At 52.2% G+C, this 24378-nt stretch overlaps 1 protein-coding gene across 2 annotated transcripts in view; it reads left to right on the forward strand.

The window, feature by feature from the left end:
- DOCK1 (dedicator of cytokinesis 1) overlaps positions 1-24211 on the forward strand; it is a 546606-nt gene extending 522395 nt beyond the window's left edge. For both annotated transcript variants that reach the window (XM_043926662.1, XM_043926663.1), the window contains exons 48-52: positions 6477-6622; positions 10564-10762; positions 14689-14842; positions 17491-17648; positions 23034-24211. In XM_043926662.1, the coding sequence (XP_043782597.1) occupies positions 6477-6622; positions 10564-10762; positions 14689-14842; positions 17491-17648; positions 23034-23129 (753 nt within the window). In that variant the 3' untranslated portion in view covers positions 23130-24211. The remainder of the gene's footprint in view (positions 1-6476; positions 6623-10563; positions 10763-14688; positions 14843-17490; positions 17649-23033) is intronic.
- Positions 24212-24378: the final 167 nt, after the last annotated feature.

Consider the following 24378-nt stretch of genomic DNA (forward strand, 5'->3'; position numbering starts at 1 on the left):
ACATCAAGAGCATCATAAAAGAGTGGCTGGTAATTTTTTTATATATTGTATGCGTCTATTTTGGTTTTGGGTTTTTGTTGTGTTTTTTTTCTTTTAATGTTGGAGAATGACTGATTATCAATGTTGTGATAGTTTCAAGTATCTGACTGTTTGCAACCCCATGGACTGTAGCCCTCCAGGCTCCTCTGTCCATGAAATTTTCCAGGCAAGAATACTAGAGCCGGTTGTCATTTCCTTCTCAAGGGAATCTTCCCCACCCAGGGATCGAACCCTCATCTCTTACGTCTCCTGCATTGGCAGGCAGGTTCTTTACCAGCTGAGTCACCAGGAAAGCCCAGTTTCAGATGCACAGCAGACATACACATACATGTGTCCATTCTGCCCCAAACTCCGCTCCCATCCAGGCTGCCACGTAACATTGAGCAGAGTTTCCATCCTTACTGATGCAGAGTACCTGCTGGTTTAAGGCTTGTGGTGGGCTTGAGACAGTCTTCGTGATCTGGGTCTTAGCATCTCTGGGGGCAGGGCCAGGCACCACACCTCAGAGTGCTCCCTTGGTGTGCAGTTCAGAGCATCACTTCCATCCTTACTCAGGCTCTCTGGGAATCTTGGTGCGTCCTAGCCTTGACTGTGGGCTTGGGAGGTGTCTGGCTGAGCAGATGGTCCCCTTTCTCCACTGTTCAGAGGTGAGCATCAGTGTGGCAAAAAGAGGGAGTGAGACCTCTTCTGGTCTCCTGGAATCCCATGCCCGCTGGCATGGATGGGGTGTCTGCGAGCAGGTCTAACAGGTTATTCTGCAAAGGGAAGGCAGGCTGAAGCGGTTACCCCAATGCTCAGGACCCAGGGCCCTCTACCCCCTAAAGAACCACGTGTCCAACCAGGCATGCCATTCTGGCTTCATGTTTAGCCCAGCTCCATCTGTCTGCCATTCTCGAAAGTTCTCTGCTGCTCTCTGTTGAACTGACTTTTTCTTTTTCCACACATCTGTCTCACATAGCAAACGCTAACTTACCATGCTTACCGTGAGCCTGGGACCTTTCTGAGTTTTTCGTTTTGCAAGTAGGAACTGCAGCCTGAGGAAGGAGGCGCTGTGGACATTTTGAGGTGGGGGAACCCACCTCTTTTAGAGGCGAGGAACCTGAGAAGGTCCCCTAGCCTGAGGCCTCACGCTCGTCAGTGGCAAAGCTCTTCTCTTGCCCTTGTGGTTGGAGACAAGTCGGGAGCAGGACTCCTCCCGAGATGGGTTGCACTCCCCCAACACTGCACCAAGCCCTGCCGGCCATGCCCAGGCCCAGTGCCTCCAAGGCCGGGACCTAGTGCCCATCAGATGAGGTGTCTGTGGCCTTGGCCAGAGCAGAGCATGAGCTGAGAGTCACTCAGCTGCCAGGCTGTGGTCCAAAGACCCAGCAGGCGGGAATCCGAGATTGTCCGCCCCACAGGAGCGGCTCCAGATGAATAGGCTTAGGAATCAGGGTGCTCTCCTGCCCGGCCGCCGCAGAGGACCCTTCATGCAAGTCAGAGTCCTCTAGCTGCGCTTGATCACTTTGGAGCTTGCAACTCATTACAATCAGCATCGAGTGGCTGGAAGAGTCTCAGAGTGCATCACGGTGCACCTCTTTCAAAGTCTGACGCCACTTTTAATTCTTTCTAAGAAATAAACACTTTTGCAAGCTCCGTGTTCTCTTTCTAAGTGAAACGCTTCCTCTTTGATCAATCATTTCCTGTATATTTCAAAATGACAGAAATCTGTCTGGCTCATCAGAACATCCTTCATATCCCTGTCTTCTGCTGTGATTCATTATTTCGGTGCAGTCTTGCTCTTGAGCATGGGGGCGGGGGGTGGGCAGGAAGGCGGGCTGTCATGTGGGCGACGGTCTGCCATCCTTAGCTGGCAATAAGCCATTTGCACCACACCCTGAGACGGCATCTTCTCCACCAAAGTCCTACTGCTTCGTAGGGCAGCCAGAGCATCTTGGGAATGCCATCAGGAACAGAATTAAGTAAGGGTGCATTTCCCACCCGTGGTGCCTTGTCCCCCGGAGCTGCCTTCCTGAGTCCCCCTTTCATCCTGGGACCCCCCAAAGGCAGGTTCTACAGCCAGCCTCCCTTGAGCAGACAAGAAGCCTGATACCCTGTCATTCTCTGAAAAATGTGGTGATAAAATGCAGTCTGGAATGAAGCTTTCCCTTCTTATCTACTTTGAGAACTTTCAAGCATCTCAGAATACTTTAAAAAGCAATATACTATCATCCAGTTTAAAAAAAAGATGGATTTAAAAATAAAAACCCCATAGAAAGGACATAAACCATTTTGTCAATTTTTCTAAGCCAGCCTAAGCCGTAGAAAGGGAAGACGTGGATGCCCTCTGACTCCTAATCCATGAGCGGCTCCATCAGACCCCAGTCCAGCCCGCTCAGTTTTGGCTCCATCCTGCCAGCCCTGGGCTCTGAGGAGCCGCCTCTTCCCAAAGGAAAGCACGGGACCCCCAGCTCCTCCTGCTGCTTGAGGAGGCATGCAGAGCCCAGGGCCCCCAGAGTGGAGGCCACGAGCCTCAGTCACGTTCAGCCTTGGCCCCGTGCCTTCACTGGCCCTTGGCCATACAAGAGGTATCTGCACAGGCTCCTGAAAGAGGGTTCTGAGTTTGTCCTCCAGTCCTTCCTTCTCTGGTTCGTTCAAGTCTGATGAGAACAGGGAGCCTCCGGTGGCCCTGCCCTTTCTCCACGGTCATCCTCGATCGCTTTCTGCATCACCTGGTTGCGGCCCTGAGCTCAGACCCACCCGTCCACCTGCCTCTGGGCCCCTCCACCCCTGTGCCCAGAGGAGCCCACGCAGTCCACCCGTCTGCTCCCCGGGCTGGTCCTGCTCCACCACCATCAGCAGACAAGACGCCACGAGCCGCTGTTCATCCTTCTTGAGTCCTCGCCATGGTGTCCACAGACGGTGCTGCGGCTCACCCGTCACCATGCCTCCAGGACTTTCCCCCTCCAGCCCTCCCTCGGGGCTTCCCAGGAGGCTCGGCAGGAAAGAGTCTGCCAGTGCGGGAGTGGAGGAGACACGGGTTCAATCCCTGGGTTGGGAAGATCCCCTGGAGGAGCAAATGACAACCCCCTCCAATCATCTTGCCTGGAAAATTCCATGGACAGAGGAGCCTGGCGGGCTATAATAGTCCATGGGGCCAAAAAGAGCTGGACACATCTGAATGACTAAACACTACTAAACAACTAAAAGCCAAGAGGGCCCCCTCCACCTTTGCCAGGGAGACTTGTTCCAGTGGTTTTCTTGCTAGGATCCGTGGAACCCTGGGGTTCCTCAGAGGCCGCTAAGTGGGGTGTTCATTGGGAGGGTAAGCTGATAACCCCCACCTCCAGAAAGAAGTTCCCCTTGCCCTCTTCTATATTCTGGAGTTCAACAGAATATTCCAACCAAGAGAAGAGTGGCTGATAAGGCTTGGAGGGCAGTCAAGGTGCCAGGCTCTGGGCAGTGACCCTGAGGCTGCGGGTCCTAGGGTACCCCACCTCTCCCCCTCCCAGCTGGCCCCACGCCCTCCCTCCTAACCCACCCCAGACCCCCCTCCCAGGGGCCAGCCTGTCATCCCAGTGGGTTTCCAGCCCACAGCTGCCCTTTGTGCCGCATTTGGAAAGGGACGTTTCTAGAAGATTGTGGAACGGGCATGCGTCTCACCATACCCCCATGAAGCCCCATCACCATGGTTAAACTCAGTGAAACCAGCCATCCCCAGGACACCATGGGCAGTTCGCACCCGCGGTGGGCGTAGGTGGGGCCTTCCGGATCAGCCTGGAGATGAGGATGGTGACCTCGTGCATCCCGGGACAAGCGGGCGTGCCCCCGTGAGGGGCTGGAGCGCGTCTGTGCTTCGTGTCTGTAACGCGAGAAGGGCGCTGGAGGCTGCCATTCATGCAGCTGCCCTGCCTGTCACCTGCGTCTTTGCAGGGCATCCTCGCCAGCCTCTCAAGGTGGACTATCCCCTGTGTGCTCAGGAGGAAGCTAAGTGCCCGAGCGGTTCCTTGTTTTATGCGAGGTCACGCAGTCCGTGCCAGGACCAGCATTCCCACCTGGTGGTCTCCCTGCCCCCCAGCTCGTTGCCTGTCCTGCTGCAGGGACACAGATGTGCCCTCTCTCACAAAGTCCTAGCACTGGAGCTACGCGGTAAGGACTGGGAGGCCCTGATGGCTTCAGATGAAAAACCAGAAGTCCTGGCTGCTCGATTCCTAGAGGCTCTGCCGGTCAAGAAGGGCCTGCGAGGTGAATGGCCCAGGAGGAGGGCCCAGGGCCACTCGCAGTGGGTGCTCTGCTGACACAAGACCACCAGTGGCTTCTGGCCCTCCCCGGCCAGAGCCCCCTCCTGCCATCCCCTTTGCTTCATCCTTCCGAGTCCTCCCATCCATGTTCATGCATCCTGACCCAGATGCAAGGCTGCCTGTCATCGCCAGCCCTGTGTGGTTGGGGGCAGGACGTTCGCAGCTACTTGGGCCTTCCCAAGAGCTGGACGAGGGCAGCCTGTGGCCATCTGCGCCTCCTGGCCCACGGCCGGCTCCTCTGGTGTGCCCACTCCCTTGACCCTGGCTGCTGTGAAGATCATTCCATCGGAGAAGTGGATACATTGTACAACTAAGTGACAAAGACACTTTGTACAACAGGAGGGCTACAGCCAGTGTTTTATAATCACCAGAAATGGAACATAACCTTAAAGGCTGAGAATCAGATACTGTGGACTTTGAGTCTCTAGAAGCATTTTTACAATTTAGGCAAATCTGCAAGTCGCCATTTCCTTTTAATTGGCCTTGTAAAAGCCAGTTCAGGGCAAAGGCTGTCTCCCTGGAGTTGGGCAATGGCATGGTCATCGGTGCTAAAGTTAAGGCTGACCAGACCCTCGGTGCTGGCAGATTGCAGCTGCATGTTGAGCCACTGTCAGCCTGACGTCTGTTTTGTAAATAAAGTTTTATTGGAACACAGCCGTACTTATTTATTTCTGTATTGTGTATAGCTGTTTTCATGCTTGGGACAGAGACCTTACGGCCCGCAGTCTGAAGTATTTGTCATTTTCCTCTTTGCAGAAAACGTTTACCAGCTCCTGCTTTAAAGTGTTCTGTTGCAATTTTGAACCTGTTACTGTTTTTTACAAGCTTATTTCATTGAAGGATAGTTGATTTACTGTGTCGTGTTGAATGCCTCTGGACAGCACAGTGATTCAGTTACACATATATATATTTTCCATATTCTTTTCCATTAGGATTTATCACAGGGTGTTGAATACAGTTCCCTGTACTGTACAGTTTATCCATTTCGTGTGTAGTAGTCTGCATCTGCTAATCCCAGACTCCCAATCCCCTCCCCCCCCCCCCGAACCCACGTCCCCCTTGGCAACCGCAAGTCTGCTGAGCCTTTTACTATTGAAGAGATAATGTATGGATCAAATAGTATTTCATGGGCAAAACATAGTTAAGAAAGAGGCCCTCTTATCAGGGGTGGTATATAATCTGTAATCAACCCTGGTCCCAAGCAGGTCTTCTATTGGAGATGGGCTGAATGAACGCCAGCTTTGGTAGCGTGGGGTTGGGGCTGAGGGAGGTTGAGCCACACAGTGAGGGAATGCCCTACAGAAATCTGATTTCCACATCCTGGGGGCTAAAAAAAAAAGTTTCGGCACCAGCTGCTGTCCCAGCTGTGCCAACATCTGGCTTGAGGGGCAGGTACACAGGCATTTTGTAGCTAATTAGGTGTTGACATGTGCTGAATTTCAGTGACACTTATTTTGTTAATATACAGTCGTATGACAAACAGAGGGTGGAAAACTCTATCCAGAGACTGTTTTTCTCTAGAATGCATCACTGGTCCACTTCCTGGTGAGAAGGAGGAGCTTTAGCATCTCCAGCCATGGATCCAGCTAACCTACTGTACCAGTCACTGGCGGGGAAGGAAACACGCCTTTAATTAAGCAGCAGGAGCATCTCATTTTAGTCTAGAGAAGTTCAATCCCTGTGTCTCCATGTATTTTGGTGATCTGCTCGGTTTGTTAGCATGCAGAGATATACACAGTTCATCTAAACATCTTGCAAAGTCCTTAAGTTACATTCTAGGTGTTTTCTGTAAATTACAATTCCTGGTCGATCAGTGCATTGTACTGACTTTGGAGCACGGTGAGGCATTGTGGTCTTGGTAAAGAAAACTGCATTTTAAATTTAAAAAAAAAAAGAAAAGAAAACCAGCAAGAAAGTTCTTTCTGGTATTTTTCACAGTATCAAATCATATTTCAAAAAATCTCCAGATAACCATGGTTTTCACCTTCAGCTCTGGACAAGAACATGAACTGTTCATGAAAGTGTGGATAACTTTGGTATAGACTCCAGGCTGTTAAGACCACTCATTCCGAGGTGTCTGACCATGCCAGCCTGGATATCTTTTGGCATGGGCATCAAGCAAGTCTCTCTCTTTGTCTCCCCTCCACCCCAACCCAGCCCTCAAGTCTGGACGACAGAAGAGGCAGCCGCCCCCGGTCCATGGTCCGATCCTTCACCATGCCTTCCTCGTCCCGGCCTCTGTCTGTGGCTTCTGTCTCCTCCCTCTCGTCCGACAGCACCCCTTCCAGGCCTGGCTCAGATGGGTGAGTCTGGCTCAGCAGTGGGGAGGGGAGGGGAGGGCTGGGGGGGGGGGGGGGTGGCGAGGAGCTCTCCAGGGTCCCGGGTTTCTTTCATCAGTTGAGAGGATTTCTGAAACTCAGAACTCCCTTTGAAACGGAGATCATCCAAGACTTTACAACCATGGTGCCACTAAGACTTGTAGGGTCTTAGGAACTTTCGAGAACAATCTCTCGCTTTGGGCTCCACTTCCATCAAACTATAAAATCTCAGTGGGCATCCAGTCCTTGTCAACAAGTCCTGGAATGATAAACTGCCTTCCTTGCTGGCAGGGTGCTTTTTTCAGCCCTTGCTCACTTCCCAGGTGTCACACCAGGGCAGGCCTGTCAAACTTCCCTGAAAGCTGGCGGGGCCACTTTCCTCTTATCCCACATTACAGGGGCAGGATCTTTTTTGAGACCCAGTGTTGCTCTTGAGCACTGGATGGCACAAGCCCCTAAGAAGGGAACAAGAATGGAACAGACGAGTAAACGTTTTGTTGCACTCCCACTGCATCTTCTGCAAAGACAGCCTCGATGTTGACGTTTTTGTGTATTGAGTGAGTAGCCTACATGTAAAGCTTGTTCTGATTATACAGGAAGAAAAAAACATCACATGCAGTTTAAACATCCGAGAACTTCTAATTGGTTTACTGTCGAGTCTGCACAGCTGTGTGTTTGTCCAAGGCCATTTGATTTACAATCCATCATCTTATCAAACCCGCAGGCTCCTGGCCCCTGCGACCCGCAGACACAGACTCCCAGAGCACCCCAAGAGACAGCTCCAACCCCAGTGCCCTTTGCAGCCAATAGCTCGCATGCCCAAGGGAGGAGAGAAAACTGTTCCCATGTTTTTTTTTTTTTCCTAACAGTAGTTTTTGTCAGTGTCTGCTACTTAAGGGCAAATCCATATGGAAATTCTCAATTTAGAGGTATTTAAATCAAGTGTGCTTGTCACTTAGAGCAAGATTGCTAAAGAAACTTAATTCAACTTCTCCCCAAGTAAATCCCCAGGCTAGTTATGAAAAGGGTTTTATATATCCAGGAACGTAGGGGTGAGAGCAAAGAGTGAGCTAGAGGTTTTAGATGGAAGAGTTCCATCCTGCACATGTAACTACATGAGGGGAAATCATTGTCTTCTCCCCTGGAGCCATATTTGTTTAACCTTAAACTAGAAGGCATCTTTATTAGAGCCCAGATTTTTGTTCATTTGCAGGGTTATCACCCTTAGCTACCTAACTAATGTGGAAGAGGTGAGACTTGGTCTCAGATGGCACTGGTGATGTGCAGAATAAAGTTCATCCTGTTGGCAGTTGCCTCTCATCATGTGAAACATTTACAGCTCAGCCTCTTCTTTGGTTCTTTGTGTACTTGTCTGGATTTCATAGCACAGGTTTCACCCCGAGCTAAAAGATGTCCATTAATCCTTTATTTCCCTACATTAATTGTCTCAAGTTCTGTAAAACCTAGAATAAAATCATGAAGGATTTTTTTTATTGTTGTTTATAAGAGATGTAATATTTAACACCTAATGGATGTTGATTTATTGCTAATTGCATATCCAGATGTCCCGAAATGCCTTCATAATCAAAGTCAACACTGGTGTATTTCATCAATCATCTTCAAGTTTTTATTATGAAAAAGTTTCACGGGGAACAAAATAGCATAATGAGGCCCTGTGCCCATCGCCTGTGAGCCAACTTCAACAGTGATCACCTCCCAGCCTATCTTCTTTCAGTCTGTATTCCACCCTCTCACTCCTCCATATTATATATGAAACAAGTCTCAGGCATCATATGATTTCATCTGTAAATGTTTCAGTGTGGATTTCTAAATGGTAGGAACTTAGAAAAAGAAAACAAAAACTCCCTTTAGCACAGGTGAAAAATGAACAGTCATTCCATACCATCATCAGATATTGGTTTTAATTTCCAGCTGGGTCATAAATGCCTTTTTTTTTTTTTCTTTTTAGTTTATTTGAAACTGATAAGACTCCCACTTTGGAGTGGGCTGCCATACCTCTTTGCATACATGCTAAATCGCTTCAGTTGTGTCTGACTCTTTGCAACCCTGTGGACTGTAGTTCATCAGGCTCCTCTGTCCATGGGATTTTCTAGGCAGGAATACTGGAGTGGGTTGCCGTGCCCTCCTCCAGGGGATCTTCCCGACCCAGGGACCAAACCCGAGTCTCTCACGTCTCCTACATTTCCAGGTGGGTTCTTTACCACCAGCACCACCTGGGAAGCCCTGCCGTATCTCTTTAGTTCTCTTTTAATCAATAGATTTCCTCCTTCCACTCTCTTCTTTTCGTTTCTCTTCCTTGTAATTTATTTGTTGAAAACTCCAGGTTGCTCCTGGTGCAATCCAGATTTTTCTGACTGCATCCCCGACAGTGTTATTGACTGTGTCTCCCTGTCCCTCCTATTTCCTGCAGGTTGGTGGTCCCATCTAGAGACTTGTGCAGATTCAGGCTTGATTTGGGGGCAGGATGACTTCATAGGTTCTTCCATTCAGAAGGACATTGTGCCTGACTCTCTCTCTTGCAGTGATGTTAGCAGCTATTGATAATCAATGCCTGCATTCAATAGCATTACAGTTCAAATCCCGCTGCCCATCCAGTTTTTTCCCTTTTTTAACAAAAAGAGGGAGGTGTGATTCTTGCCCTCAGCGACCAGCATCTTCCCGGATTTGAAACGTGCTTCTCTGAGTGACCCAGCTCAGCCTGGACGCCCGTGGTACTGCCCTCATGTTAGGGAGCCAAGCTGCTGGATGGCCTTTGATAAGAGCAGTGCCTTAGTTCTGCGTGTCCTGTTCACAGGTAAATTTGAAAGAAACCACATCTAGGATGGAAATGCAACCAGCTTTCTGAGTTGCCTTCTCTTACAGTCATTCTCCCCTTGAGGAAACTGATTTACTCTCCGGCTGTTTCGGGAAGCCAGGCTTGGAAGGTCGCAGTGAGGACTGGGTGCTCTCATAGGCTGGCTTGGGAACCTGGCCTCTTATCCCACATTATGGGGGCTGGAGTTTGCCCTCCCAAGGGGCTGGGGGACTGCCTGAGCAGCTTGAAGGCAGGGAGCTTCCTTGAACCCTCTCAGCTGACCATTTTGCTTCTTTTTAACCATATGAGATTTTGCTTCTCTTTAACCATATGAGATGTGGACCACACTTTAAAAAACACTCGAATCAGAAATCACAGTATGTGCTGTTTCTCCTATAGGACTGTATGACGCACTTCTTTGAAGAGATCACATCTCTTTTTAAATACCATTTTCATTTCATTCTGTGAATGGGGACGTCCAGTCCACGGTGCTCAGAGGCTGTGGACCCTCACCAGTAGGTGGCAGAGCTGAGACCCAAATCCTCCTTCTCAAACTCAGTTCTTGGCTGAAAATCTCAGGGCGACTCCACATCCTTAGGAGCTGGAGTTGGCTTCTTTCTCAGAGGCTTTCGAGTGGAAGCTCCCTGTGTACCAATACAGATGTCTCTTTGCATCAGCACCTGCCTATTTATCCTCTTCACTTTCATAAATATTTCAGTGTGAATCTCTAAAAAGTGAGAACTTCCTTTTGGAAATAGACCTCAAATACCATCCTCCGGCCGTAAATCAACAATAATCCCTGAATATCATCATCCCATAATCCAATCAGGCTTTACATTTTCCCGTATTGTCCTATAAGTGTTCTGTTTTTTTCCCCCAGTTTGTTTTTATCGAGATGCAAGACCATCACCATGGCAATCAATAATAAGTATCTTAGGTGGCCCTTGAGCTCCCTTTCAAAATTATTTCTTTCCTTGTAAAGTTGGGTGGTTCCCAGACAGCACCTGATTCATTGTGAGTGACTTTACATGGATCCGCAGGGCAGAAAGCAGTGGTTTCTCCTAGAAAGACATCAATTGAAAAAAAAAAAAAAACACAACGTTTTCTTTAGGTTCGCTCTGGAACCCCTCCTGCCAAAGAAAATGCACTCCCGGTCCCAGGACAAGCTGGACAAGGACGACCCCGACAAAGAGAAGAAGGACAAGAAGAAGGAAAAAAGGAACAGCAAGCATCAAGAGATATTCGATAAAGAATTTAAACCCACCGACATTCCCCTGCAGCAATCTGAGGCTGTCATCCTTTCAGAAACGGTAATTTCACAGGGAGCTCTCGGTAGCTGCCGCGGGGGGCCTGTCTTTGCTCCACATTTTGCCAACGGGTCTGTCCATCAGATTTCACTGAATGGGCTGTGAATAGTCATTTGAGAATCCAGGGTCTCTCGCATCCCTGCCCTTGTGTAACCGATGCTCCAGCAGACCAACGTCTCCCTGGAGGATGCTGGTCTTTCCCTCCATCCCCCCATCCCCCAGGGGTCGGGGGAGGGGGGCCAGCCATCAGCGAAACCCACAGGATTCCGGGCTCTGCAGCAAAGTGGGACTCGCTCATCAGACACCCAGACATCTCAGGAGATGAACAGGGTGCTTGTGTTGTCAGGAAACAGTAATTCCAGGCCAGCTAACGCCATTCCCCCACCCGCTCCTGACCAGAAATCGCTAAGCCAGTGTTCTGCGGGAGTGTTATAATCTGCTCAGCTAGAGTCCCAAAGCCCCTTCCCACGGGTTCTGCCAGCCATACGCGGTTCCGTGTTATCCTCCTGGCCTCATCTGTTCCATGCTTAAATCCCTTGGCCATCTTTCACAAGGATTTGGGGGGACTTAACTCGCGCTGGTGAGCTGACATTAAAAACGGATCCCAGGGACTCTCGTTCATTCCAGAGACCAGGGTGTGTGGCGACAGGGAAACCCAAGGGGCACACTCTCCCCCCAGGCCTGGGCCGAGGGGGCGGGGGGCGGGGGGATGCCAGCGGATGCTCCCAGCAGAGTGTCGCAGTGTTTGGAGTCTGGGGCAAACTGAGGACAGCTTCTGGGGTGAACTTTATTCAGAACGTGCTATTAGTAGACTGGAGACAAAGCAGAGAGGCGGCTCTCTCAGGCCGTCAGCTGCAAAGGTTCAGCTGGGCTTGGAGCTACCACCTCCTTGCAGTGGGAGGCCATTTGCCTCGACAGTGCCCAAGCATGCGCCCGCCCTGGGCGGAAGCCCCTGACCCCTGACCCGCCCTGGCGGTTACTGAACGTTGCTTATCAAAGGGCTCAGGTGGGACCAATGTTTAATAAGACACACTTCACTGCTTGCTTCTATCTTCAGCACCAGAAGGCATGTTTCATCCAAACCCTGTGTCGTGGAGACCAGCAGTCACGTGCTGCCTGGGCGTCTAGAGGAGAAGGGAGACCCCAGCCCACACATGGTCTTCCTATAGGCGGAAGCTCTGGCGAGGCCTCTGGACAGAGCTCTGACCGCGTCTGGGCTGTGGTGTTTCATGGCAGAAGCAGGCGGCCCAGGGTGTGGGGCTCGGGGAGGGACTGGTCACCGGCCAGCACTCAGATGTGACCTCATGCGGTGTGGTCCAGAGGTTTCTCATGATGCCCCTTCCCCCCACCCCCCGTGGGCTCTGTCCCCTCCTCTGGGAAGCTGGGAGGCCAGCAACGCTGCTGGAGCAGGCCCGCGCCCGCTTCCTTCTCCCGAGTGCCCAGACGCCCTCCCTGGGTGGGCAGACTAACAGCAGCGGTTTGGAACATTTACTAAGTGGAGACCTTGTGCGAGTCTGTCATACATTTCTCCTTAGGCTCTACTTTAAGATGGTAAAGTGGGGGGCCTCAGAGAACTTGAGCCAAGTGGCAGAGTTGTTCCAAATTAAGTTCTGAGACAAGAAGACAAAGGATGTGCCGGCTTCGGCCGTCGTCACAGTATAAGTTCTGTCCCTCCCCACGGTGGTCCCGCTTTCCTGCAGAGACAGGCTGAGTTCGGCCCAAAGCGCTACCCCCACCCCAGCCCCAACCCCAGTGGGCCCGGGGACCCTCAGAAAATGCACTGGAACCCACCGAGGCCAGAGCATAGGACCTTGACCCCTGCTGTCGGCCTCTGAGGCGTCTCGGAACAGCCACAGCTGCTAGGGGCCAGGCATCCTGGCCTCTTGCCGGAGGCAGGCGGGCTGTTCTTGGCCCAGCCCAGGTCCCAGTCTGTCCTCTGGGTGACAGGTGCTGGCAAGTCTGTGGGTCCAGCTGGGCACCTGGAGTTTCCTGTTCAAGCCTCCGTGTGCCCCTGACGGGCCAGGTGCTGCAGGACAGGGCAGGTCCGCCGGGGGTGGGGGTCTCAGGGAGGGAGGGTGACTGGGGGGTAGCCACAGCCCCATCCCCAGGGTGGTGCCCTGGGCCCCGGGGGTTGCTGCGTTCTTGGCACCCACCTGCCCCCTCCCCACACTTCTGCAGAGGTTTTCTCTGCTTCCTCTTTGGGGCTGAGTTCAGCTTCCTGCCTGAATTCGAGTCGTCAGCAATGTCGTGACCTCTAGCTAAGCCTCTTGGGGCCTGGAGCTGGGGGGGGGGGGGCGGCCCTCCACGTGCCATTTGCATCTCACCAGTAAACCATCCTCTGCCCCCTAAACTGTCAGGATGTGACCTGATGGGAAGGGAAGGGTGGGGAGAGCACCCTGAGTCCATCTTCAGTCCCCACACACATGCGCCCAAGGCAAGCCCCGAGCTCAGCCGGGCTGTCCCAGGCCTGACACAGCAAGTGGGCTCTTTCTGCAGGTGAGAGGTGCCGCCTGGTCTCCACGATCTGCTTTGTTGGCATAGGACAGTTCCAGAAGCCAGCCTGTTGGCCAGCGTCCCCTCAACCGCCCTGCTGACAAAAGGACTTAAGCCTTCCTCACCTCCTTCCAGCCCCCAGGGAGGCCCTGCCTTTGCAGACCACTCAGAGGAGCATGCTGCCACCCACCTGCTCTGCAGCTGGCCTGGGGAATCAAGCCCCAACACCAAGCCCGAAGCCCTGCCCACCTGTCCTGCCCATCCTGGGGCCGAAATCTTGATGATTCTTTGTCAACTGGGTTAATAACTGTCCTCGTTACTCCTACCTGAGAGTGTTTTGAACTGCTTGTGTTCCCCCAGACCTAACAATCTGAGACCAAGTTGTAAGACGTAGAGAAATTAAAATTCCCATTGTTACAGACACGGGAAAAGGCTTAGCTGGTTAAAGTCAGGTGCATCTGAAAGTCAGAGGTGGGGAAGACAAATGCAATGAGAAGTAGAAAGAATTCCTATTCAGTCACAGCATAGCGTGAGAGAAGAAAGAGAAGGTGAATAAAGGAAATCCTTTAGCAAGTTTCTAGACTTTCACACCCCTGCCAAGAAAGACCAAGACATTAGTCCCCTGGGGCGTTCTGGTCACTGCGCAGGTCATCGAGTCCACTCCCTACCCGGCGGGACTCCCCCACACCGAGTGCCCGCATCACATTCCTGTTCAGGAGACCTGGATGTCACATCCCCGCCACCGACTGTGTAGAGACTGGGGTGAGGGCTGGGTTAGTTTGCCAGGACTGCTAGAACAGCATCGCACAAGCTGGGCGGCTTCAGCAGAAGCTGATGGTCTCACAGTGTGGAGGCTGGACGTCCAAGGGCAAGGGCCAGCAGGGCTGGCTTCCTCTGAGGCTGTGCGGGGGAGTCTGCTCCAGCCTCTCGCCCAGCATTCCCCTCTGCCCGCATCTCTGCCTTCATCTTCACATGGCCTTGTCCCATGCGCTTCTGTCTGGGTCCGAATCTCCCCACTTTCTAAGGACAACAGTCACGCTAGATCAGGGTCTGCTGTAACAGCGTCACCTGACCTTGACTGTCAGCAAGACCGCATTTCCAGATGTGGTCATCTGCGCCGGTACTGCAGGTCAGGACTTCCACAGAGGAATTGTTGAAGTGGCATTAAGTCAGTCCAGGTGTCTGCTCAGGGCTCAGTGGCTCAGTCATCTCCAATTCTTCCTGACCCCATGGACTGTAGCCCACCAGGCTCCTCTGTCCATGGAATTTTCCAGGCAAGAATATTGGAGTGGGTTGCCGTGCCCTTCACCCGGGGATCTTCCCGACCCAGGGATCGAGCCCGCGTCTCCAGCATCTCCTGCATTGGCTGGTGACTGTTTCCCACTGAGCCACCCAGGACGGACCCTAACCACGCGCTCTCTGTCCCTCCCACGCAGATCAGCCCTCTGCGGCCCCAGAGACCGAAGAGCCAGGTGATCAACGCCATGGGGGGCGAGCGGCGCTTCTCGGTGTCCCCGTCCTCCCCGTCCTCCCAGTCCACACCGCCCCCGGTCATGCCGAGGGCCAAGCTCAGCTTCAGCCTGCAGTCCAGTAAGTGAGACATCATCCCGCGCGAGTTCGTGACGTTGCGCTATGATCTCCCCCCTCTGCTGAAGGCTCTCACTTCAGGCCGGCTTCTTCTCTGTCCAGCAGCCGCAGAGAGTGTCGATGAGCCCTGAACTTTGGGGAGTGTACCCCCGGGACTGGAGCAGGTCAGGCCACAGCTGAGTCCTGGGTTCCTGTGCTCCCTGGGTGGACAGTGCAGGACCTGGCCGGCGCTCTGGACCTCCTGCGTGCTGGGGGCAACTCGAGAGCACCTGGGGTGTCCCCCATTTGATGTCATGAGATAATGCAGCCCACGGGGGCGGGGGGGATGTGTGTGTGTGTAGGAGGAATGGGAAGGAAGGAGCCCTTCTAGGCCGTGCTGAGGGGCTCAGGGTAGAACTTACCTTCCAGTTCTGCCCAATTTCTAGGGCTGCTCAGCATAATTCCTACAGACTTGGTGGCCCCAAATATCAAAAGGTTATTCGCTCATAGTCTGGAGGCCAGGAGTCTGAAATCAAGTTATCGATAGTCCTGCTTGCATCTAGTGCAGGGGTCCTCAGCCTTCAGGATCTAATGCCTGATGATCTGAGGTGGAGCTGATGCAGTAATAATAGAAATAAAGTGCACAGTAAGTGTAATGCCCTTGAATCATCCCCAAACCACCCCCGGCCCCACCCCCAGCTCCATGGAAAAGAAATGTCTTCCACGACCTGGTCCCTGGTGCCGCAAAGGTTGGGGACTAGCCTTCTGGTGGATTCCCACAGTCCTCGGAGCGCCTTGGCTTGCATTCTCTTTTCTCCAGTCCCCCTGCCTCTCTTCACAGGCTGTTTTCTCCTCTTCGTATGGGAGACTGCAGAGGGGGTTCAAGGCTCCCCATAAATCCAGGATGATCTCATCTCCAGATCCTTCTGCAAAGACCCTCTTTTCAAAGAAGGCCTAAGGTTCTGAGTATGCGCTCAGTCATGTCTGACTCTCTGCGACCCCACCGGGCTCCTCTGTCCGTGGGATTTTCTGAGCGAGAATACTGGAGTGGGTTGCCCTTTCCTCCTCCAGGGGGTCTTCCCGACCCAGAGATAGAGCCTGCAGCCCCCTGTGTCTCCTGCATCGCAGGCGGGTTCTTTACTGCCCGCCCACCTGGGAAGCCCCCTGATGTTCCGAGTGCGTGTGAATCGTGGAGGGATGCAAGTGGTGCCCGCGTTTTCACCCCTGAAGTCAGGCCAGCCAGAGAGGTGACATCCTGGCAGGAAGGAGGTGGCAGGGACTGAGGATGGCAGCAGGCGAGAGAGCCAGGAGCACCCACCACCCTCCCTGTGGCCGGAGACGGGGCGGAGAGCCCGGCCCTGCGCGCTGGTTTGTGCCGGCCGCCAACAATTGTCCCCAGCTCCTGCTTTCTTCTTGCTGCAGCCATTCCCGAGACAGACTGTCTGGCCGGGAGTCAGGGCCGCCACTCGTCTGAGCCTCAGGGAGCCAGGCCTTTCTGAGTGTTGGAAGGGAGACAGTCTCCGGACGGGTGTCCTAGCTTCACTTCATACATCCTTATGCTGTAACCAGAGATCTTACAAAATATTTTACTGATTTTTTTTAATAAATAGTTAAAAGTAGGCACATTGCCGCTGCAATGGAGGACACTTTGGTGGTCCCTTGAAATTAAACATAGATTCACCATAACCTCCAGCAAGCCCGCCCCTAGACATTCACTCCAGAGACCTGGACACACAGGCTCAAACAGATACCTGAGTGCAATTTGTACCCTTAAAAATGATTAAAGTGGCAAATTTTAAATAAAGGCCGAGTAAAAGCAACCAGCCAGCCAGTCAGGAGAGCGGTCATTCCATCAGAGGCCACCTTCTCGCGCCTCGATTCAACCGCAAGGCCTCCTTACCAGTTGACACCCCTCGTCCCAGGGAGCACGTTCCTAATGAATGATTTTCAGTCAGATGCATCATCGGGTAGGACACCCAACAACAAAAGTGCCCATTTCTCTCTTTAACATAAAAGGCAATGATTTCTTAGAGTCTCAACAAAGGCTGAGAAAATAAATTGTCCTAATGATCACTCCTCCCTTTGAAAACGACTCCTTTTTGGTTTACTTTAAAAAAATCAATGCTGCTTCCCTTTGGCTTATTTAAAGCAGCAGTCACAGCGGCAGCTGCTGCTAATACCGGCCTTTCGTAGGATCGTGGCTTTTCCTGTTGTGAGTTTTGACAGGCAGGTGGGCTGGTTGTGAGCTGTGTTGTTGGACTCAGCTGAGTGCGGCTCCCTGCAGGAGGCTGGGGCAGCGACCTGGAGGACTCTGAACACTCCAGGCGGAGGTGGTCCTTGTGACCCCCGAGCTGCATAGACGCCCCCAGGCGTGGCAGTCCAGTAGGGACCAGAGGGGTCCCAGGTGGACATGGCTGTTTCTCCAGTGGTCTGGTCCACCCTTTAAGCTCGGGGTTCAGGCATCCGGTGCTTGTTCTTCTGGAATGTGCCCTTGGAGGGGACGCAGCCCCGGCCTCTTCTGCCCCCTCCTGCTCTCTTCACTGCCCGTTGACGGGCATTTCTTGGGGGTAAAGGGTTCCCACTGCCCTGCCACTCCCGAGAGGGCACAAAGCAGCTGTGTGCATCACGCCCAGGGGGAACGGGGGTGTGGTTCTCATCCTCCCCTTTTCCAGGTTTGGAGCTGAACGGCATGACCGTGACCGGGCTGGAAGTGGCTGAAGTTCCGCCCCCTCTGCCTCTCAAAGGCACCAGCACGGACTACGGGACCTTGACCGAGAACCTGGACTTGACGGGCTCGCCAGCGCCCCCGCCCCCTCCTCCTCATCAGAGGGTAAGTCAGGACTCGGGAACGTGGAGCCGTCCTCTCTTTCCCTCCACGAGACAAGAGCTCTTCCTTCTTTCCGTCCTGATCTTGGCGTGCTTACATCGGGCAAGCCAAGGCTTGATTTCCAGGAAAGAGGTGGCGGAGGTTAGAACGCGGATGTGTGTGGTCTGGGGTCCTGTGTCCTCACCATGGGAACATACATTCCCAGGGGGACCTTGCAGAGGGGGTAGAATTCCAGCCGGTGGGTCCAGGGGCCAGTCTTGTGACCTTGGAGGTCGTTGCCCTTGAGGTGCAATTCTTATGAAAGTTTGGTTTTGAAAAGTAGCTTTTTGTATGAAGACGTTTGTCATTGTGAGAGGCTGGCTGATGCCACACGAGGGGGACACGCCGTGCTCCTGGACACTGCCCTTGCCCTGGAGAAGCCCAGGTCCCAGCTGTTCTTCCAGGCAGCCTCGCTCTCCTGCTGGCCGTTTGTGGGTGGGGATGGGTGCTCACCACGGGAGAAACTGTAGAGGAGCTCAAGATTTGGCTCCAGCTGGAGCACACCCCAGCTCCTCGAGGTCGCCCATTCCTAGCTCCGCCTCTGGCCCTGAAACCTCTCCCCACCCTGTTTAGCTTCGGGGTGCTGGCTGTCACCAGCATGATCAGCCAACTCGGGCCCTCCTAACCATCCGTCCTGAGGCTGGTCCCCTCATGGAAGCTGTCATTCATCTGGTCTGATGTGTGCTTCCTGCTCGGGCCCCTGGGCCTGCCTGTTGATGCAAACATCAGCTAAAACTCTGAAAAAGCCACTTTCACCCGCTGGCAGCTCTAGAAACATTCTTCTGAGGTCCCCCACCTTCTCTCCTGCTTCTCAAGGCCATGGTCACTCGGGCAGCTCTGGTGTTGGCTGGCCTGGCCACATGCAGAGGTCAGCGTGTGCCTCTGAAATGACCCCACGGTGCCGGGAGAGCCGCGTCCAGGTTCTTCCGTCCCCCGGCCACTCTGTTCACAGCCTGATGAAACGAAAGCCTCGCGGGCTGCCGGGTAAAGCATCCTCGATGACCCCTGCAGTCGATCAGTCTCCATAAAGTAAGTTACGCAGCAGCAGGCTCCTGTGGACGTCGGAGACGCGAGGTGGTTATATGTGGCCAAGATCCTTTACATAACAGCAGGTGTGGGCTTTCTTTTTCCCCTTCTAAAACAAAATAAATCCTATATCCTTCTTTTTTTTTTTAATGGAAACTTTCTCACCGAGTTTCTTGCAAGTTTATTCTCTCTTCTTGTGAGAGGAGTGAAAGAGAGAGGGGATTTATTAACAGCGTATTTATTTGACTGGGCTTCCCAGGTGGCACCTCGTGGTAAAGAATCTGCTTGCCAGTGCAGGAGATGCAAAGACTCAGGTTCAATTCCTGGGTTCGGAAGGTCCCCTGGAGAAGGAAATGGCAACGCACTCCAGTATTCTTGCCTGGGAAATCCCATGGACAGAGGAACCTGGCGGGCTCCAATCCATGGTGTCGCGAAGAGTCAGATAGGACTGAGTGACTGAGCTCACCACAAACTCACAACACTGCATTTATTTGATTATTGCTTTTGTGTGAGAAAACCAAGTAAGCAGTGGGGCTTCGTGTTCGGTGCTGAAGGAATGGATTGTCCTTCCAAGGGACCTTCGGATCAGCTCTCTGTCCCTCGAGATTCCATGATGGGGGACCAGCCCTGGAGAAGGGGCCAGGCAGTTGGAATGGTTGGTAGCAACTGAGGCCGCGTAAGCCTGACCCTTCCCGCAGGTTTTTAACCACAGGTTAGAATGAAAGGAAACCCAGGGAGCCGAGTGAGAACGTTGATTGGTTGGGGTGTTGTTTTCCTAGCAGCGGAGATAACTGATTCCCTTGCTTTTCATACCTGTATTTTACTGGAAAAACAAGAATGCCCTGCGGGTCTCCCTACACTGAAAACTCTGAACTTAAAAGTGAGAGCAAATCCATTTTTGTTACAGATCAATTCAGGGGAAACATTTGGTGATCTCAGTTTCTGCATTGTGTTGTTTTTGTTTAGCCGCTAAGTCATGTCCAACCCTTTTGTGACCCCATGAACTGTAGCCTGCCAGGCTCCTCTGTCCTGGGATTTCCCAGGCGAGAATACTGGAGTGGGTAGCCATTGGCCTCTCCAGGGGACCTTCCCCACCCAGGGATCAAACCCGTGTCTTCTGCATTGGCAGGCAGGTTCTTTACTACTGCGCCACCTGGGAAGCCACCAGAGCTGTTAGTGGGAGGGCAAACACACCCCAGCTTTGGCTCCGTGTGTAAAGGCGTTGTGGATGCCATGCTGTTAATCACCCTCGCCCTTGGTCTCCTATCTGACTCGCCTGCAGCGTGAGTGCGCCTTCAGGATGCAGGCCTGTGGGCCAGGGTGGCATCACCGGGGTTCCAGGGGCGCCTCCCTGGCAGGCCCTGAGATCTGCTGTAGGCTTGCGATCGTTCGCCCTCTGTGGGTGCTGGTCCACAGCCTCCCGCCACTCTCACCGAGCACCCTCAGGCTTGGCATCCGCTCTGTAGCTGTGGCCACTTTGAATCGTCCTTTCCTTAAAAATGGCTCACACTTGCCCATACTGTCTACTTCCACACGTAAACAAGCAACCGTCTCATCAGACCTGGAAATCACTGTTTCTTTTGACCATTCTTTTTCTTTTTTAGTAATTATTTTTAAAAAATAGTCATTTATTTATTTGACTGTGCTGTTTCTTAGTTGCAGCACACAGGCTCTTTAGTTGTGGCATGCGAACTCTTAGTTGCAGGCTGTGAGGTCTGGTTGCTGGATCGTGGATAGAACCTGGGCCCCTTGCGTGGAGATCGAGGAGTCTTAGCCACTGGCTCACCAGGGAAGTCCCTCTTTTGACCATTCTTACCATGTCTGGGTTGGAAAGATCCCCTGGAGAAGGAGATGGCAACCCACTCCGGTATTCTTGCCTGGGAAACCCCTGGACAGAGGAGCCTGGTGGCCTACAGTCCATGGGGTCGTAAAGAGTCAGACAGGACTTAATGACCGAGCACTACAGGTGTATTCTTTTACCTCTCTTGTTACGATGTCTAAAAATCATTTTATCAGTTCTGTTTTCCACCTTGCCTCTCTCCTCTCTGTTAAGCCCTGCGTCACTTTAGTACTTATTTGTCTGCGAGTTAGGAGGAACTTGGGTGCTGAGTTACATGCTGCTTGGTCACTGTCCTGCCCTTGAAACGACCTTTCTCACGCTGCTGGACATGCGCCTGCCCTGAGAGGCTGTTAACAGTGCTCTCTCACCCGCAGAGGACAGTGCGCTGCAGGCCCCTCTGCTTTGCTCTGCCTGTAGCTCATGCCCATTTATCCTGGTCTGTGTATTTGTCCGTCTGCTCGCTCACTCATTCATTCATTTGTTCACTCACTCATTCATTGACCTAGCTTGTCAACAAGTGACCTCGTGCGCATGCCACATGCCTGCCGATAGGAGGGCACGAGCTGCCCGTCGTCATTCACGCCCTGGCAGGTCCATTCAGTGTCTCCTGTCACCATTACAGTTGTAAACTCATTCTTGAGATTGAAAGGCAAACTGTGGGCTATATCCAGCCAGCCACCTGTTTCCGTAAAAAAAAAAAAAAAAGTAAAAAAAATTTTTTCATTGGAATATAGTTACTTTATCATGTTGTGTTCAGTTCAGTTCAGTCGCTCAGTCGTGTCCGACTCTCTGTGACCCCATGAACCACAGCACGCCAGGCCTCCCTGTCCATCACAAACTTCCAGAGTTTACTCAACCCCATGTCCATTGAGTCGGTGATGCCATCCAACCATCTCATCCTCTGTCGTCTCCTTCTCCTGCCCTCAATCTTTCCCAGCATGAAGGTCTTTTCCAATGAGTCAGCTCTTCGCGTCAGGTGGCCAAAGTATTGGAGTTTCAGCTTCAGCATCAGTCCTTCCAGTGAACACCCAGGACTGATCTCCTTTAGGATGGACTGGCTGGATCTCCATGCAGTCCCAGGGCCTCTCACGCTGTGTTAGTTTATATTGTACACAAGTGAGTCAGCAGCACGTGTACACACATCCTCTCCTTGTTGGGTTTCCCTGTGCTGCTCATCAGGTTCTCATTGCTGATGTTCAGTCGCTTGGTTGTGTCTGATTCTCTGCAACCCCGTGGACTGCAGCACGCCAGACTTCCCTGTCCTTCTTATTAGTTATCTGTTTTATACGCAGGAGTGTCTATGTGTCACTCCCAACCTCCCAGGTCATCCCACCCCCTCTGCCCCTCTTGGGGTCCATATGTTTATTCTCTACGTCTGTGTCTCTGGGTCTGCTTTGCCAATCACCTGTGGCATTGGAACACAGCTGCAGCCATTTCTTGATAAACTGTGCTTTCTCCACGAAGAGTTTAAACATCCCCCCAACCTTGCTCATCCCCGTTATTTACCGACGCAGAAGAAACTGTGGGAGAAAACCCGTTTTTTCAACAGGTCAGGGGGATGGTGGCCCCAGGAGCCAGTGTGGCCCAGACCCTCTCTTGTGGGGCCTTTCCATTTCTGCGAGCACAGCAGGCCTCTCGACCAGCCCCAGAGAGCACCTCCAAGGACTTGCTTGTCCCTGAGCATCTTCACGGAACGTGAGGAAGGACCTGTGGGTCCTCTTCCCAGGGGGGCTCAGCTGTGATGTGGCCAGGCTGCCTGGGTGGCCCTGGGTCCTGTGTTGCCCCCCTTCCTTTGTTCTTGACCATTTCAACTGCCCAGTTCTGAAACTAGTCCATTTCAAGGCGCCCCTCGATCAATAGCACATGGCTTTAGAGCCACCCCAGGTGGCTCAGTGGTAAAGAATCTGCCTGCAAATCGGGGCCCGGGTTCTATCCATGGTCTTAGCAACTAGATCCCACATCCTGCAACTAAGAGTTCGCATGCCACAACTGAAGATCTCCAGGAGATGCTAGAGACACAGGTTCGATCCCTGGGTGGGGAAGATCCCCTGGAGGAGGAAATGGCAACCCACTCCAGTATCCTTGCCTGGGAAATCTCATGGACAGTGAAGCCTGGCAGGCTACAGTCCATGGGGTCACAAAGAGTCGGACACAACAGAACATGCAGCATGCAGGATTAAAACCACCACCCAAAGAGCAGTGGCTACACTTCTCAGAGGCTGTTCAGATGTCTGATGTGTATACTTTGTGAAAAGTGCTTCATCAGTGGCCCTGGAAAGGCCTGTGGCCACCAGCAGCCCTGTTCTAAGAGTGGTGACCTGCCAGCCCCAAGTCACAGGGAGAGGATGTTCCCACGCAGGGCTGCAGGTCAATCTTCCCTTGCCACCATCCCCCAGCCCCCTACCAGGTCAGAACCTCCGGAGACCACGTCTCTCCTGCCAGAGCATCAGCAGTAAGCCATCCCCTCGTTTTCTGTCTTCCAGCATCTGCCTCCTCCTCTGCCCAGCAAGACCCCACCACCACCCCCTCCCAAGACGACGCGCAAGCAGACCTCAGTGGACTCGGGGATCGTGCAGTGAAGCCACGGCATCCCTCGAAGGGCGAGTTGGCATCCTTCCCCTCCCTCGCATCTCCTCCCACATCTGGCATTTACCTCATGGGGCCTGTGATCTGACCTTTAGTGCAATTGCTTTTCCCTAACAGGATTTCGTCTCCAGCCACAGGGTGAGCGGGCTTTAGCATCACGGAGTAAGGAGGCGGCTACAGGCCCAGGACATGCGGTTGTGTTTATCAGCGTCTGAGTGTGTCCATCTTGAAAGAGCCTAAGTCTTGCCCAAAAGCTCTTACTTCCTGTGCCAGGTGACACATTAGCAAAGAGCCCAGCTGACCTGAGCTGAGCACAGGAGGGAGAGGTTAGAGCCGCATGCTAACAGCGGACAAGTCCTCAGCTCCCCGCCAGACCCCAGGTGACCCTGCCAGGCTGTCTCATGGAACGCTCCTGGCTGCAGCTGGCGGTGTGGCTTCCTGTGGGCTGGGGGCTCCTTCCGTCTCCATCAGACAACCACGGTCAGCCCTTTCCGGGAAGTTCCTGCTTTCCCTTGGTGTAATTTAAAATAGGATACTTCTCTGCTACTGAACAGTTACTAATTTATGGAGTGGAGACACCATTAAAAATACTGGATCAAGGGGGAAAAATAACTATGAGTGCAGGAAGATCCATTTTCTCTCTTCTTAAAAGAAGGATATGTAGACCACAGGCGGTGGTTTTAATTGGGTGAATTCTTCTTGTGCTCATTCTGTACAGAAGTTTGTATATATGAGGGTCTTTAGAACTTGTTTTAATTTTTGTGGTCCTTCTGTTTATTGTCCTAGGCACCCACAAATGATTCTCAATATGTGCTCTTAACTTGTAACTGAGGGAAGTGTAAAAAAGAAACACAAATTAAATTTTCTTGTTTTTTTTTTACCCCCCGCAAAGCTCAAGCCCTAAAAATGTTCCTGGACAATGATTTAAAAAAAAAAAAAAAAACAACTAACTTTGTATAACCTAATATTTTATTCTATCATCTATATTTTTTTATTGACTATAATCATGATATTCTTCTAGTAGGCTCAAAAGTTAATCATTGACAACAAAAAATAAAATGTTGTTTAAAAAGTCTCAGTGTCTGACATACTATGTTATTATCCCCTGATGTCTAATATAAAAGCCACTGCTTATATTCTGCTGCTGACTTAAAAAAAGAAAATGCCCATCGTGAGAGTTGGAATTGCGAGTTAAGTTTTATTTGGGGCAGAGTGAGAACTATAGTCCGGGAGACAGGGCTT

The sequence above is a fragment of the Cervus elaphus genome, chromosome 15, assembly GCF_910594005.1.
Source record: "Cervus elaphus chromosome 15, mCerEla1.1, whole genome shotgun sequence".
Lineage (NCBI taxonomy): Eukaryota > Metazoa > Chordata > Mammalia > Artiodactyla > Cervidae > Cervus > Cervus elaphus.